The sequence below is a fragment of the Mirounga angustirostris genome, unplaced genomic scaffold (genome assembly GCF_029215605.1).
Source record: "Mirounga angustirostris isolate CCGP_5_RB_7025 unplaced genomic scaffold, mMirAng1.0.hap1 SCAF_9, whole genome shotgun sequence".
Lineage (NCBI taxonomy): Eukaryota > Metazoa > Chordata > Mammalia > Carnivora > Phocidae > Mirounga > Mirounga angustirostris.
This window is the reverse complement of record NW_026991717.1, coordinates 83110138-83125892: the sequence shown is the minus strand read 5'-3', so window position 1 is coordinate 83125892 and position 15755 is coordinate 83110138. Positions and strand designations below refer to the sequence as shown.

General features: G+C 36.6%; 1 protein-coding gene across 3 annotated transcripts in view; it reads left to right on the top strand.

Moving 5' to 3' along the window:
- The window catches only part of SNX6 (sorting nexin 6), a 56655-nt gene that overhangs the window by 14163 nt on the left and 26737 nt on the right, over window positions 1–15755 (top strand). For all 3 annotated transcript variants that reach the window (XR_008508105.2, XM_045900694.3, XM_064570939.1), the window contains 6 exons: window positions 413–517; window positions 1315–1425; window positions 3689–3810; window positions 5733–5856; window positions 10853–10948; window positions 13107–13212. Coding sequence is in view for 2 of the 3 variants with exons in the window: in XM_045900694.3 (XP_045756650.3) it covers window positions 413–517; window positions 1315–1425; window positions 3689–3810; window positions 5733–5856; window positions 10853–10948; window positions 13107–13212 (664 nt within the window). In the remaining variant the exon portion in view is untranslated. Of the gene's footprint in view, window positions 1–412; window positions 518–1314; window positions 1426–3688; window positions 3811–5732; window positions 5857–10852; window positions 10949–13106; window positions 13213–15755 lie in introns of those variants that run through there.

The following is a 15755-nucleotide window of genomic DNA, read 5'->3' as shown; positions in this document are numbered from 1 at the left end:
TATTAATGTGCAGAGTTGGGATTCAAACCCAGGCCATCCAAGCTCCTAGGTTAGGGAGCCTTCCAGACTTCCCTGCTGTCATCCATGGTGAGGAACAGTCAACCATACACACCATGATGGCAGAGAAATAGGAGAGAGAAAAAATAGTTCACTTTTTGAGTGAAATTATAATGAATCATGGTTAGCACATCGACTCATACAAAGCATAGTTGAAATGTGTAGAATGAAAATGAAGATAATAACATAGCCAAAGCACCTGCCTCCCAAAATATATATGAGGTTTAAATGAACTTTTAGATTTAAGATTCTTTTGTTATTTTTGTTCGTTTTTGCATTATCTGAATGTCTGAGAAAAGAATGAAATTCTCTATAAGCCCACAGAATTTTTCATTAAGGTATTATCTTTTTCTAGCTTAAAGCAATAAACGTAGATCTTCAAAGTGATGCTGCTCTGCAGGTGGACATTTCTGATGCTCTTAGTGAGAGAGATAAAGTAAAATTCACTGTTCATACAAAGGTAAATGTGATTTTGTACTTGTATTATTAACAGCTATTTATTGTGCAAATGTTACATATGTAATAATATATTGACCGGAACTTTGGTTTTGAACAAATTAGAAAGAAACCATATTTTAGCTTATAATTCACTGCTTTTATTTTAACAAACAGTTTTAGGGAATGTACTTTTTTTAATATGCTTTTTAAAGGTTAACATTTAAGAGTTAATCACAGATGTAATGCAAATTTAATTTTCTCTAGACTTATTAACATGTTTCAGTATTCTTGTTTTCAATTTTGTTTTGTTCTTTCAGTTAATTATATTATTGTCTTAGAGGGCATTTGGGTGGCTTAGTTGGTTAAGCCTCCAACTCTTGATTTCGGCTCAGGTCATGATCTCAGGCTTGTCCCTCTCCCCCCCACCGACCCTCCCTCTTTCTCTCTCTCTCTCTCTCAAATAAATAAAACTTTAAAACTAAATAAATTACTGTCTTAAAAATTATTTTCTTTTTGGATTTTAGTTCTCAGGCACATTTTCAGATCTTAAATTTATTTTCCTTTGAGTAGTTGAGTTTGATATATATTAATAACTTTTAAGTAATGGTAGCAATACAATATAATAAGAGGCTGTCAGCTTACTTTCTTAAAGATCCCAGGATAATTTTTTCTGGGTGTCTCAGAGTTTTCATAATAGAGTTTAAAAGTACTGATAATCATTCATATAAGACTAATTTAAGAAAATAAGATTAAAAATGTTTATTAAAAGCTTTTTAGTGCAATTTTGATTTTTCTTCAAGAGAATCTCTGTCTTTGCAGAGTTCATTGCCAAATTTTAAACAAAATGAGTTTTCTGTTGTTCGACAACATGAGGAATTTATCTGGCTTCATGATTCCTTCGTTGAAAATGAAGACTATGCGGGTTACATTGTAAGTGTTGGGGTTCCATTTTAATCCCATTTTGTAGGAACTTTTTAGATACTTTGTTATGTGTTAAATCTTGTTTAGCATTTTAGTGAACTGATGTGATTTTTAAAAATTGTCAGTTACAAAACGCAATTGACTACCACCTTTTATCCTGAATTGTCTAGTTTGAGAGTGTGGAGATATGGATATCTTGTGCTCCTTCATTTAAACTTAAATTCTTACTGTTTATTGGAATTGAAATGGGCTTTTCCTAGAGATTAAGGGGATGTTATAAACCATACCCGTTTTGAACCCTTAGGTAGACAGATATTTAGAGTTGGAGGGTTCCTTAAGAGGTTATCTAATCTAAGTATGCATTAGGTGTTGTGCCTCAGCTGTTGACCACACTCAGATTCCTGAAATTTAGTTTCATATGATCTCCTTGAAATCATCCTGAACTGATTCTGTCTCCATCCTTATGGCAACACTCCTTCTCAGTCATTTGCTTTTTCTTTGTAAAACTCAGAATTTGGTGGACCACTGGCAGTGCCTTCTTTTTTTTCTTTCTTTTAAAAAAATTACTGGTTTATATAAAGAATCAACACAGGAACAGCCAAAAGGAAGAGATGCATAGGACAAGGTACAGGGAGAGGGGGTTGGTGCAGAACTTTCATGTTCTGCAGGTGTACCACCTTCCACCTTCCAGCATGTCAGTGTCTTCGCCAACCTGGAAGCTCCTCCTTCTCTTCCCATGTTATTTCCACCTTTTCTTCCTCATCTTGTCTAATTCTTTTTTTTTTTAGTTTTATTTTATTATGTTATGTTAGTCACCATTCATTACATCATTAGTTTTTGATGTAGTGTTCCATGATTCATTGTTTGCGTATAACACCCAGTGCTCCATTCAATACGTGCCCTGCTTAATACCCGTCACCAGGCTAACCCATCCCCCACCCCCCTCCCCTCTAAAACCCTCAGTTTGTTTCTCAGAGTCCATAGTCTGTCATGGTTCGTCTCCCCCTCCGATTCCCTCCCCCTGTCATTTTCCCCTTCCTACTGTCTTCTCTTTTTTTTCTTTTAACATATAATGTATTATTTGTTTCAGAGGTACAGGTCTGTGATTCAACCGTCTTACACAATTCACAGTGCTCACCTAATGGCATTTTCTTACTACCATGTCCTTCTACACACTAAACACTCCTCAAAGATCAAGACCGTATCTTATTTAGGGATGCCTGGGTGGCTCAGTTGGTTGAGCCCCTGCCTTCAGCTCAGGTAATGATCCCAGGGTCCTGGGATCAAGTTCCTCATCAGGCTCGTTGCTCATCGAGGAGCCTGCTTCTTGCTCTGCCTGAAGCTCCCCCTTCTTGGATTTAAAAAAAAAAAAAGGGGCCATGTCTTATTTATCTTTATATGCACATTGTTCAGCATCATTCCTGGCACATAGTAGATGTGGTGTATGGGCATCCATGAATGTGTGCTCGGCTGTACTTGATGCTTCCTTCCCTGTGGCTTTCCTCAAGTATAACCCTTCTCTTGTATTCATTCTTTAGCTTTCCCCTACTTACCTGTTCTTCCTCTTATCTTCTTGCTTTCTTTACTTTCCATCATTTCCCCTTAACTGTTCTTCTAGGCCCTTCCTCTTAAGATAAACTTTTTCTTTATCCTTCCCTTGAATGATATGTCTCTTCTAGATCTTATATTTTTATTTAAGGTAAGTGTTTACGTACCCACTGTGAGTGAATAGAATGATGTTAGTCATTAATCCCTGTCTTGTTCTCTTGGTTTTAAGTCAGTGCTTTCTTCTTATAACACTCCTCCAATTCAGGAACCCTTTTTAACATTCCTTGCTAGAGCATACTCTTGGCATTCATGAATTTTAAAAACATAGCATAGCATAAAGCTACTATGAATTCTTTAATTAAAAAATATATTTGTATTTAATCAAACCATTTACATACTTCTGAAAAATGGTATGCATCTTCTTTTAGTGTATAGTCAGAGCTTAATGTGCATATACATTTGAGGACTCTAAGTTGCCACATAGGAATCTGCAGATTAAAGTTTGGAAACTAGTGTTCTTATACTAGAAAATAGTGTTCTGCTGTATTTCTTCCTTGGTGCAAAGGACCTAATCAAATTCTCTATCCTGAATTGGGATGTTCCTGGTGTCGTGTTCATTCAGGATGTTTTTAGCTCTCCCAGATACAGTCTTTTATGGTGGCAGTAGTACAACTGCTGTGAAAAAGAAAATAGTCTTTAAATTAGGGACTTGGTTCTCTTACAGATCCCACCGGCACCACCAAGACCTGATTTTGATGCTTCAAGGGAAAAACTGCAGAAGCTTGGAGAAGGAGAAGGGTCCATGACAAAGGAAGAATTCACAAAGATGAAACAGGAACTGGAAGCGTATGTGATTTTTGTTGTTGCTTTTGTTAATTGTGCTTGTTTTAATGCCTTTTTCTGTGCTCTCTGATATCCCATCCTTTTAATCATTTCACCACAGTGACCCTTTCTGAAAGATGCAGGTTTAAGCCAAACAACCAGTTTTAATGGTCATGATCAGAGCCTACAGGAAAATTATAGAATAATTGTCTGTATTGTAAAATTCTTTAATGTTTTAAATAGACTCTGAAAATTAAAAACAGAGGATCCAAAACTTTATTTAAAAATAGTAGAAAGGGAAATACGACTTTTTAAAGCAGAATGTAACTTGCTTTGTTTTTTATTTACAAGGTTTTAGTCATTGCCAACCTAGTTTTCTTTTTTCGATATGTGCATACTACCCAAACTTCTATTATTTCCCGTAGAAATATGCACTGAGCAACTCTGCATATATTATTTTCTTTTTTAAAAAATGTGTGTGTGCATGTGTGTGTAATTTTTGCCCTCTTTTTTTCTGTCTCTGGCTTCTGGCTGAAGGAAAAAGAATAGGAACAAAGTAACAAGAGAATAGTTTTTAAAATGTTTTCATTAAATGATTATTAGTTTCACATATACTAGAAATTGTATTCAATCCTTGAAAAAATTTGAGATAGTTTCTATTTTATTTTTAGCATACTTGCTAAAAATACCAAATCTTTCCCCTTTTACTAGACATATGAATAATTTTAGATTTGCAGTATATTGTTTTTCTATATTTTGGGAGCTATACAAGGAAATAACTTTCCTTGCATCATCATCACTTCCATCACTCTTTTTCTGGCCATTTCTCCTCTTCATGCATTTCCTTTTCTCCTCTTCCACTTAGTTTTGGCTTTTAAGCGTCTATCCACATGGCTACTAGACTCCTCTTCAGAATGCTAAACTCATTTGACAAGATAAATTAGCAAAGTAGATCTTTTTTGTCAAAGTGTGAGGTGCTAGGTATTTTAAGATTTTTGGCCCTGCTGGGTGCAAGCAATAGTCTTGAGAGCAGACAGAAATCTATACTTTTATAGTTATAAGACTGAAAACTGGAAATTAGCAGAGCACATTAATATTAAAGAATCTGTGGTTTTCCAGTGGCCCTGATCATGATTCTTTTGTGGTCTGGTTAGGGGTTGGATAACAGAGAACCTTGGGTTTATTCTACTGCTACCTCCATCCTCTGCATCCTTCTTTTTTGTCTTCACTGAATGACTACCCTCACAGAGATCAAACTTCTCCCAACATTGGTCCTGCTGGTTTGCTGGTATGTAAAATTTATCCTCCTTGCACGTAGTTGAAGCAAGAATATTGGGCCTTTTCCTTGAGTGTTTCTTTTTTTCAAACTGACATATATTACTATACGATCGCTGTGATTCACTGATGATATTAAACTATTTTAAACACAGTTTTTCAATGTAATGACAAAAATTAGTCTCTCTGCGGTATGCTTTTTTCTTGTGTGTTTGGGTCATTAGATGAAAATAATTATTAATGTCAAAAATATGTTTACTGAGGATTGGGTTTTATTTATTTTTTTTATAAAAGTGTTTAAATGCAGTAATTATCTAGAAATTGAGTCATAAAATTGTATTGAATAACTTGTAGTATACTTTCTCTGGAGCTGAAAACGAACCCCTCTATAGTTACTTTAACATCAACTTGCATAGGAAGAAAGGTTCATAAAACCTAAAAATATTAACATTTAAATATAATAAATACTATTAACTAGCATGAAGCCTTTTCAGAGCTGGGTTTTATATATTTTATTAACAGTTCAACTAAAATCTTTGTTTATGTGGATTATATCTTTATATCTTTAATTTTGCTTTTAGTATAATTCAGAGTATTTGCTGAAAAAATTGTTGCAGATGATTTTCTAGTTGATGCAGTGTTTTACCTTTAATTTTGTGTATTGTTTCTAGTGAATATTTGGCAATATTCAAGAAGACTGTTGCAATGCATGAAGTGTTCCTATGTCGTGTGGCAGCACATCCTATTTTGAGAAAAGATTTAAATTTTCATGTCTTCTTGGAATATAATCAAGATGTGAGTATTGATTAAAGTAGTGATCAAGGTTTATTTTTAGAGTTACTGGGAAAGGCAGGGAATAGTTAGATGACCCTTTTTTGTAACATTCTTCTATTTCAAGGCAGTTTAAAATGATACTTTTGTGGGGCGCCTGGGTGGCTCAGTTGGTTAAGCGACTGCTTTCGGCTGAGGTCATGATCCTGGAGTCCCGGGATCGAGTCCCGCATCGGGCTCCCTGCTCAGCAGGGAGCCTGCTTCTCCCTCTGACCCTCCCCCCCTCTCATGTGCTCTCTCTCTCTCATTCTCTCTGTCTCAAATAAATAAATAAAATCTTTTAAAAAAATAAAATAATAAAAAATAAAATAAAATAAAATGATACTTTTGTAGTGGTAATACAGTATTTCAGTAGAACTTGAGGAGATTAATTGAAGAAATGAGGGAAAATCATGTTACTACATGGGATATTGATTTTCATCCTGAATTGTGAACTTTTTAAGAAACACGGTTATCAACTTGATTGTTTTTTTTTTTTCTTTTTTTTAAAGATTTTATTTATTTATTCATGAGAGATAGAGAGAGAGAGAGGCAGAGGCAGAGGGAGAAGCAGGCTCCCCGCAGAGCAGGGAGCCCAATGCGGGACTCGATCCCAGGACCCTGGGATCATGACCTGAGCTGAAGGCAGACGCTTAACCGACTGAGCCACCCAGGCGTCCCATCAACTTGATTGTTTCTTAAATTTGAGTTTGGAGTCCTCTGAAGCCTTATGGGGAATCCCAGCGAGGTGTTTGAACTAAAGAATTCCAGATTAGTTTTGGGTTAATCATTGAGTTTTGATCTGTTTAACTGACCTTCTTCAGTGCGATTGCTCCTAACCTTCCTCCCTCCCTGCCTGAAAACTGTTACAGTGCAAATAGAAAAATTGGTGCAGGGCGCCTGGGCGGCTCAGTTGTTAAGCGTCTGCCTTTGGCTCAGGTCATGACCCCAGAGTCCTGGGATCGAGCCCCACATCGGGCTCCCTGCTCAGTGGGAGCCTGCTTCTCCCTCTCCCACTCCCCCTGCTCGTGTTCCCTCTCTCGCTGTGTCTCTCTCTCTGTCAAATAAATAAATAAAATCTTTTGAAAAAAAAAAGAAAAGAAAAATTGATGCAATTGAGCTTCAAAGATTTCTTCATTTGTAGTACTGGCAAAAATTTTAATGGGTGGGCGATACAGATCTTGGGATTTATATTCGGATGACGAGATTAACTCATAATTTTAGCAAAAAACCAAATGTAGCATAGTGCTAGTTTGTTTACAAGTTAACATCAAGATCAAAGAATTTTGTATATATAAATTTGTCCTTCTGGTTTGGTTTTAGTAGACATGACAATGACAATAAAGTGTCCTAAGTCTAGCAGTAGAGAGTACATATTTTTTTAAAAGGGTATGAAGTAACTCAAGATCACAGAAACATAGCACTTAAGCATGGGTACTTTGACAAGCATAAATGTGGTATGTGATACTGGCATGTGGTCGTTTGTAACTAGGAATTAATTGTAAAGAATGCTGGCTATATTATGAATTATAAGAAGTGAAAACAATTCGTGAGTAGGGTTGCCAAAGAACACATGATACAGAATGCTGTCATCAATTTTTTACCTTTATGTGTTTGTTTTTCCTCAACCTTATTCGTGGCCTGGGCCAAAACCTTAATAATAATTGGTAGAGCAGCATAAGTCTGTATACAGTGGGGTGTGGTATTATCGGTTCAGGGTGACTTGTGCCAGAGGAGCCTCGTGCTCCACATACTCTAGCCCATTGCCAAATCCCTTAGTGCTGTGTAAAATTACATATCTGTATTTTTTTAATTTTATTTTTTAAACTTTTTTTTTTTAAGATTTTTTATTTATTTATTTGACAGAGAGAGACACAGCGAGAGAGGGAACACAAGCGAGGGGAGTGGGACAGGAAGAAGCAGACTTCCTGCTGAGCAGGGAGCCCGATGCGGGGCTCGATCCCAGGACCCTGGGATCATGACCTGAGCCGAAGGCAGACGCTAAACGACTGAGGCACCCAGGCACCCCTATATTTATTCTTTTTAAAGAGGTTATAAACTATCAAGGATTTTGTTAATAAATTAAAGAGAGGCTGGCAAATTACAACCTATTTTTGTATAGCCTCTGAGCCAGGAATGGCGTTCATATTTTTAAATGGTTATTTTTACTCCTTTATTTTATTTTACTACTTTACCACTCCCCCTGCCTGTGTTCCCTCTCTCACTGTGTCTCTCTCTGTCAAATAAATAAATAAAATCTTAAAAAACAAAAAACAAGGCGCCTGGGTGGCTCAGTCGTTAAGTGTCTGCCTTCGGCTCAGGTCATGATCCCAGAGTCCTGGGATCGAGCCCCACATCGGGCTCCCTGCTCAGCGGGAAGCCTGCTTCTCCCTCTCCCACTCCCCCTGCTTGTGTTCCCTCTCTGGCGGTCTTTCTCTCTGTCAAATAAACCTTTAAAAAAAAAACCAAAAAAACAAAAAACACCCTAATGTCCATTCAATTCTTGCTACCTTATCAGTGGCCACACCCAGGACCCTCTCTCTTATCTGAGTTCTTAAACTCTAGTATTAATAGACTCCAAACATTGACAGCTAGACTCCAAACATAGATAACTCTCTTTTTCCCTACTCCTATTTTGGTTGTTGTTTAACTCACTGGTATATCTAGACCCTTGACCTCTCCTGCATTTTGACCCTGTTAGAAGCCCTTTTGTCTTTACTTATTTCTCATCTAGTCTAGATTGCCTGCTCCATCATTTATAACAAGGTTATGACTTTAGACAGCTCTCTCCCATTTTCCATAAAAGCTCATTTCAACTTTCAGCAGTTCCTCTAGATGAGAAAATGACCGTGTTCACTGGGAAGTGGAAGCCAGTCAGAAATCAAATCCTACAACTCTTATGTGTGTCCCACAACTCTCAATCACCATGGCAGCCATGATCATGTTTTAGCTTTTTTTTTTTTTTTTTAATTTCTTCCTTTCTAATCTGGATACCCTTTTAATTTCTTTTGCTTGCCTAACTGTCCTGGCTAGGACCTCCAGTACTATGTAAAATAGAAATGACAAGAGCAGACATCTTTGTTTTGTCTCTAATCTTAGGGGGAAAGCATTCATTGTTTCACTGTTAAGTATGATGTTAGCTGTGGGGTTTTCATTGATGCTCTTTATCAAGTTGAAGTTCCCTTCTGTTCCTAGTTTGTTGAGTGTTTTTGTTATGAAAAAAGTATAGCTATTGAGATGATGTGGTTTTGTCCTTTATTCTGTTAATATGATGTATCACATTGTGCCTTTCCATTTTGATGAAGATATCTTTCTAGCTGTCCTGGATCCCACATACTTCTACATCTTTGGGATCTCTTCTGACTGAGTTTTCTTCTTAACTCTGAACATGGTGAAACTCTGTAAAGGTATTGAGTAAGGAGGAGATGCTCAAAATTTGATTTTGGAAGTCATCAACAGAATGGATAGAATTGAGGAAATGAGAGATGTTAACTAGTAGTCCAGTGTAGTAGTTAGGCAAGAAATAATGAGGTTTTTCACTAGGACAGTGGGAAAGAAAGGGACAGATTTCAGGATTTGATGGTAGAATTTGAGCTGTGAGAGACAAAAAAAAGTTGTAGATTATTTCAAGATTTTTAATGAGAGGTATGGGGCTTAAGGGAATATGTTGGAGAGACTGGTTGGATGGAGGGACCATGGACAGGGAACCAAGTAGAAAAATTTGGAGATTAGATTAGATTATAATGAATACTGTCTTAGTTTAATGTGGGTTTAGCAGAATCTCCATATAGGGATATAATATAGGCAATTGGAAATAGGGTCTGAGGTTCAGGAAAGAGCTTAGGGATAGTGATCATGATTTGTGAATCATTTACATAATGGTGAACATTGAAGCCATGGCAGTAGATACGGAAATTAGATGGGATGTTACATTGTGGGACACCGTGATGCAGTAAGTGGTAAAGTCAAAGAGTTAGCTGCTTCTCAGTTTTGCCTTTAGATAACCATTTTTGCCATCTGGAGTCACCTTTTGTGTCCCTTATACTATAAGTTGCTGATCCCCAAAACAGGACAAGACATGATATTTGGATGAGTTCAGAGTGAAGAGTTTGCAGAATACGGGGCGCCTGGGTGGCTCAGTAGGTTAAGCATCTGCCTTTGGCTCAGGTCATGATCCCCGAGTCCCAGGATCGAGCCCACATCAGGCTCCCTGCTCAGCGGGGAGTCTGCTTCTTCCTCTGCCTCTCACCCCACTCATTCTCTCTTATTCTCTCTCAAATAAGATAAGTAAAATCTTACAAAAAAAAAAAAGAATTTGCACAATATATTTTCAAAGTTTTTATAGAGTCCTATGATGGTATATTAGACTCCAATAAATTTTACATCTTTAAAGGAACTCCTGGATTAAATTTTTAGTTGTCTTTATATATTACTATATATGGGATAAGAAGGCTACTTGCAATGGGATTATCAAATATACTTATAAAATTTGAGATATCTAGGCATTATTGTAGATCACCTGAATCTGAATCTTTGAGAGAGGCCAGCCTCCTCTTTAATACACTAAAGTTTGAAAGTCACGGATACACATAATGATACTGCCACTTTATTAAAGTTTAAAAACCAGGATCCTTTTGTGGTTGCCATTTTGTTTTTTTGTTTTTTTATTTTTTTATTTTTTATTTTATTTTATTTTTTTTAAAGATTTTTATTTATTTATTTGAGAGAGAGAGAATGAGAGACAGATAGCAAGAGAGGGAAGAGGGTCAGAGGGAGAAGCAGACTCCTGCCGAGCAGGGAGCCCGATGCGGGACTCGATCCCAGGACTCCAGGATCATGACCTGAGCCGAAGGCAGTCGCTCAACCAACTGAGCCACCCAGGCGCCCTGTGGTTGCCATTTTGATGTCAGAGAATAAAAGAGGCATTACTTTCCATTTGTAATCTAAAAAAATTGCCAACTTAAGTTTACCTTTCTTTCAGCTGAGTGTGAGAGGAAAAAATAAAAAAGAAAAACTTGAAGATTTCTTCAAAAACATGGTAAAATCAGCAGATGGAGTAATTGTTTCAGGAGTAAAGGTAAGATTCTATTTGATTAACAGAGGTATTGGTTTGAGAATCTACTTCTTTTAAGAAGATAGATTGAGATTTCAGATGTGCAGATGACTTATTAGAGTAAAAGAGAATTTGGACGGTAGAATGCTTAGGCCTGGGAATCTGGGCCCCCTGCCCTCGATTCTACTCTTTAGAGAACTTCCTTCTCCCAGGGGTGAGAGGTCTGTAGGTACAAGGGGATTTGCCCACCTGGAGTGTATACCCCTTCCCTCCAAACTAGACCATGCTTTAGGGGTCTGGAACCCCATGTTTCCTTGCCCAAATCTGAAGCCTACTTCCAACTTTTTCTCTTCTGTGGGCCTCTTCCCTGAATTCATCCTCCAGTGTGTGCATTTCATGGGTGGTCAAGGGTGACCATGGAACAGCTGGGAAGAGGGAGGGCACAGGGGAGAAGATCAGTGTGCAGGATAGAATATCCGCTTACATACACACGTGAGGTTTCTCTTGGTGCCGTACAGAGCTGCAGGATAGGGCACGAAGAGGGCCTGCCTCCATTTGTGCACTTGCCCTCGGCCTTACAAATGTTAGGGGCACACTTGGGTTCAGATCTGGAGTTAGAAGAGCTCCTTTGAGGTTTTAGTCTTGTTGTGGGGTGCCTGACTGGCTCAGTTAGTAGAGCATGTGACTCTTGATCTCAGAGTCGTGAATTCAAGCCCCACATTGCGGGTAGAGCTTACAAATAAATAAATAAACAGGCATATTTAAAATTAAAATAAATAGCACCTAAGTATTTCTTAATGATGTTCTAAAAATGGTACAAGAATTGATTTATCTGAAAACTCTTAACCATTAAAAGAGAAAAGTGTTTATATTACATTATCACACAGATACTAAGAAAGATAAATAATGCTGCTTTGTCATCATTGCCTATTTTTATAGATACATCTACAGTAAAACTTAGGTAGGAAGTACTATTTATTTGATTCATACTTCAGTTTTTCAGAGACAGGTCAGCTGGTATGTTGACAGTGCATGTGCCATGGCTACTTTCTAATAAGGACTCCACTTCCTTCCATTTTGATGCTACTTACACATTAATATTGAACATTTTCCTTAGCATTAATCCACTATATGGATTATGATTTTGGTAAAGTAGTAACATTTTTTGAACATTTACAATGTGGTGTTTGTTAATCCACATTTTGTTTACTCTTCAACCCTACAAGTTGGATAGTTTTATCCCCCCCCTTTTTTTTTTTTAAGATTTTATTTATTTATTTAACAGAGAGATAGCGAGAGCAGGAACACAAGCAGAGGAGTGGGAGAGGGAGAAGGAGAAGCAGGCTTCTCGCGGAGCAGGGAGCCCGATGCGGGGCTTGATCCCAGGACCCTGGGATCATGACCTGAGCCGAAGGCAGATGCTTAACGACTGAGCCACCCAGGCGCCTCAGTTTTATCCCCATTTTAACAGTTAAGAAAATTGGTACACATGAGTTACAGATTTTAAAGGACATTTTGTTAGTACTGACTTCTTTCCCATGTTCTGTTGATGTGGATGTGAATTACATCATTTTAGCTGCTGCTGTTTCAAAAAATGATTGTTGTTTTAGAAAGGAGGAAAGTACTTTTAATAATTTTTATTTTTAATGTGTATCTAGCTTTGTTTCAAAAAAGATACAATAATTGCTCCCAGAAAGCTAGTTTGGCCATGTTTCCCCAAAGCAAGCAGAGAGGGCTGTAATGACGAAGGCCTGGCAGCCTTTAGGAATGGCTCATAGAATACTTAATAGACCAAGAGAAATAGATTCGGACTTGTCTATCAGAATTTGTTTCTTCTCAAAAGCAATTGATTACTCCCCCCGGCAGTAATATATTTGTTGGAGAGGCTGGACTGTAGACACAGAGCACGAGTAGGAACGTATTTCAGAGTACAACATGTGAACGTGAACCATTATGGAAGATCTAAGCTTTCAACTGCAAAACCATTGCAGATTTCTTCCTGGATAGATAGAAGTGCATGTCTGTATAAAGTCTGAATTTGTTGGTGAAATCATTAGAACATCTGATTATTAGAGGATAGCTGTGCTGTTTTACTGATCTTTTATGATTATAATGGTAAAGTGATTTATGTATTACACTAAAGTAAATAAGTGAAAAATTATATTTTCTTTTAACCCTATAGGATGTAGATGATTTCTTTGAGCATGAACGAACATTCCTTTTAGAATATCATAACCGAGTTAAGGATGCATCTGCTAAATCTGATAGGATGACAAGATCCCACAAAAGTAAGGTTTTTCTCTGTGGCTAAAGCTTACATTTTTTAATGGAATAATTATAAAGTTACTATGTTACTTATAGTTTATAAAAGTCTTGCTCTAGAACAGTGGTTCTCAAACTGTGGTCTGTGAAGTCTTGACCCTAAGGCTCTTTTTATTTTTAGCAAGTCTGTGAGGTCAAAACTATTTTCATAACAATCCATGATGCTTTTTGTATTTTTCACCATGTTGACATTTACACTGATAAAGCAGAAGCCATGGTGGATAAGATTACTGGTGCCTTAGCACAGAGCAAGACAGTGGCACCAAACTGTGCTAAGAGTCACTATATTCTTTCCTGCAGTGCGTTTGCAGTTAGAAAAACAAATTCAATTAAGAATATCCTCGATAAAGCAGTTAAAATTACTAATTGTAATAAACACTTCCCTTGAGTTCACTTTTTTAATATTCTGAATGATGAAATGGAAGGTATACATAAAGCACTCTGCGTACTGAAATATAATGGTTCTCTTTAGAAAAGCACTTTAGTTGCAACTGAATTATCTGCCTTTTTTTTTTTTTCCCCAAAAAAAACCACCATTTCTACTTGAGAGAAAAGCTGCCAAACTATGATTATTCAGATTTGAGTATTTGGTAGACATTTTCTTAAAAATTAAGTGAATCTGTCACTTTAAGGAAAACAACTGATAGTATTTGTTGACAATGATAAAAGTCAAGCTCCCAGCAATAATTAGAATTTTTGAAAACTTGTATCCATCCTCATGAACTTGCTTCACAATAAAGACTTGTCTGAGGAGATTGATGATCATATGTCAATGTGGTATTTTTGATGTTGTTTATGTATAATGAAGTGTGTCAACATTTGGAAGATCTGCATAACTCATTGAGCCAATATTTTCTAAATGATCAAGTACATGATGTTACAAAATCATGTATGTAAAAGATTCATTCAAAGTTCAAGATAGACTAATGTTTTAACAGCTTTATTGAGGTATAAGTTGGTATCAGTAAGTTGCAATGTTCAAAGTATACAGTTTGATAAGTTTTGACGTATGTGTAAAATCATCACTATAATCAAGATAATGAACATATCCATCACCACCAAAAGTTCCCTTACAGCCCTTTGTATTCCCTCCCTTTTTCCCTGTCCCTAGGCAACCATTGATGTGCTTCCTGTCTCTATAGATTAATTTGCATTTTCTAGAATTTTATATGAATGGAATCATACTATATGTACTCTTTATTATTTGGCTTTAAAATGCAACAAAATTATTTTGAGATTAGTTCAAGTTGTTGTGTGTATCAAGAGGGCATTCCTTTTAATTGCTGAGTATTATACTGTTGTATGGATATACCACAATTGTTTATCCATTCAGCTGTTGGTGGACATTTGGGTCATTGTTAGCTTTAGACTGTTATAAATAAAGCTGACATGAACCATCTATTTGTAAGTCTTTGTATGGACATGTGCTTTCATTTCTCTTGGGTAATACCTAAAAGTAGAGTGGCTGGGTCATGTGGTAAGTGTATAATTAACTTTTTAAGAAATTGCCAAACTTTTTTTCCCAAAATGAAATGACTGTACCATTTTACATTCCTACCAGCTGTGCATGAGAGTTCCAATTCCTCCACATCTTTTCCAACAAGGATACTCACTCTTTTTCCTTTTAGCCATTCTCATAGGCGTCTCAGTGTGATTTTAATTTGCATTTCCCTAATGACTGATGATGTTGAATATCTTTTCTTATATAAGTCCTCCTGCTTTATTCTTCTATACCAAAGTTGTTTTGGCCCCTCTAGGTTCTTTACATTTTCATATGGATTTTAGAATCAGCTTGTCACTTTTATAAAAATGGTGTCTGGGATTTTGATTGGGATTGTGTAGAATCTGTAGGTCAATTTGGGGAGGATTGATGTCTTAACAATATTGATTCTTCTGATACATGAATATAGTGTATTTCTCCATTTAGCTAGGTCTTCCTTAAATTCTCTCAGCAATATTTTATAGCTTTCATTGTACAGATCTTATACATAGTTATCTTGTATATAGATTGATTCCTAATTATTTTTGATGCTCTTGTAAATTATGTATTTTATTTTTCAGTTGCCAGTTGTTATTTGCTAATATATAGAAATACAATGTATTTTCTATATTGATCATATATCTTGCAGTCTTAATAAACTCACTTACTGGTTCCAGTAACTATTTGTAGATTCCTTTGGATCTTCTACATAGATGATCATCTGCTAATAGAAACAATTAGATTTCTTTCCAATTTAGGTTCCATTTATTTCTTGTCTTTGCCCCGTCGTACTGAAGCTCCAGTAGAGTGTGGATGGAAGTGGTGAGAGTAGGCGTCTTTGCCTTGTTCCTTAACTTCTGCGGAAGGCATTCATTCTTAAACCATTAGTTTCTCCTAGATGCTTTTTATCAGGTTGAGAAAATTCTCTTGTAAATTGCTAGTTTTCTGGGAGTTTTTTTTTTTCTTTTAAGTCAGGAATGAATGTTGGATTTTTATCAAATGTTCTTTTTTGCACCTACAGTGTTGAGA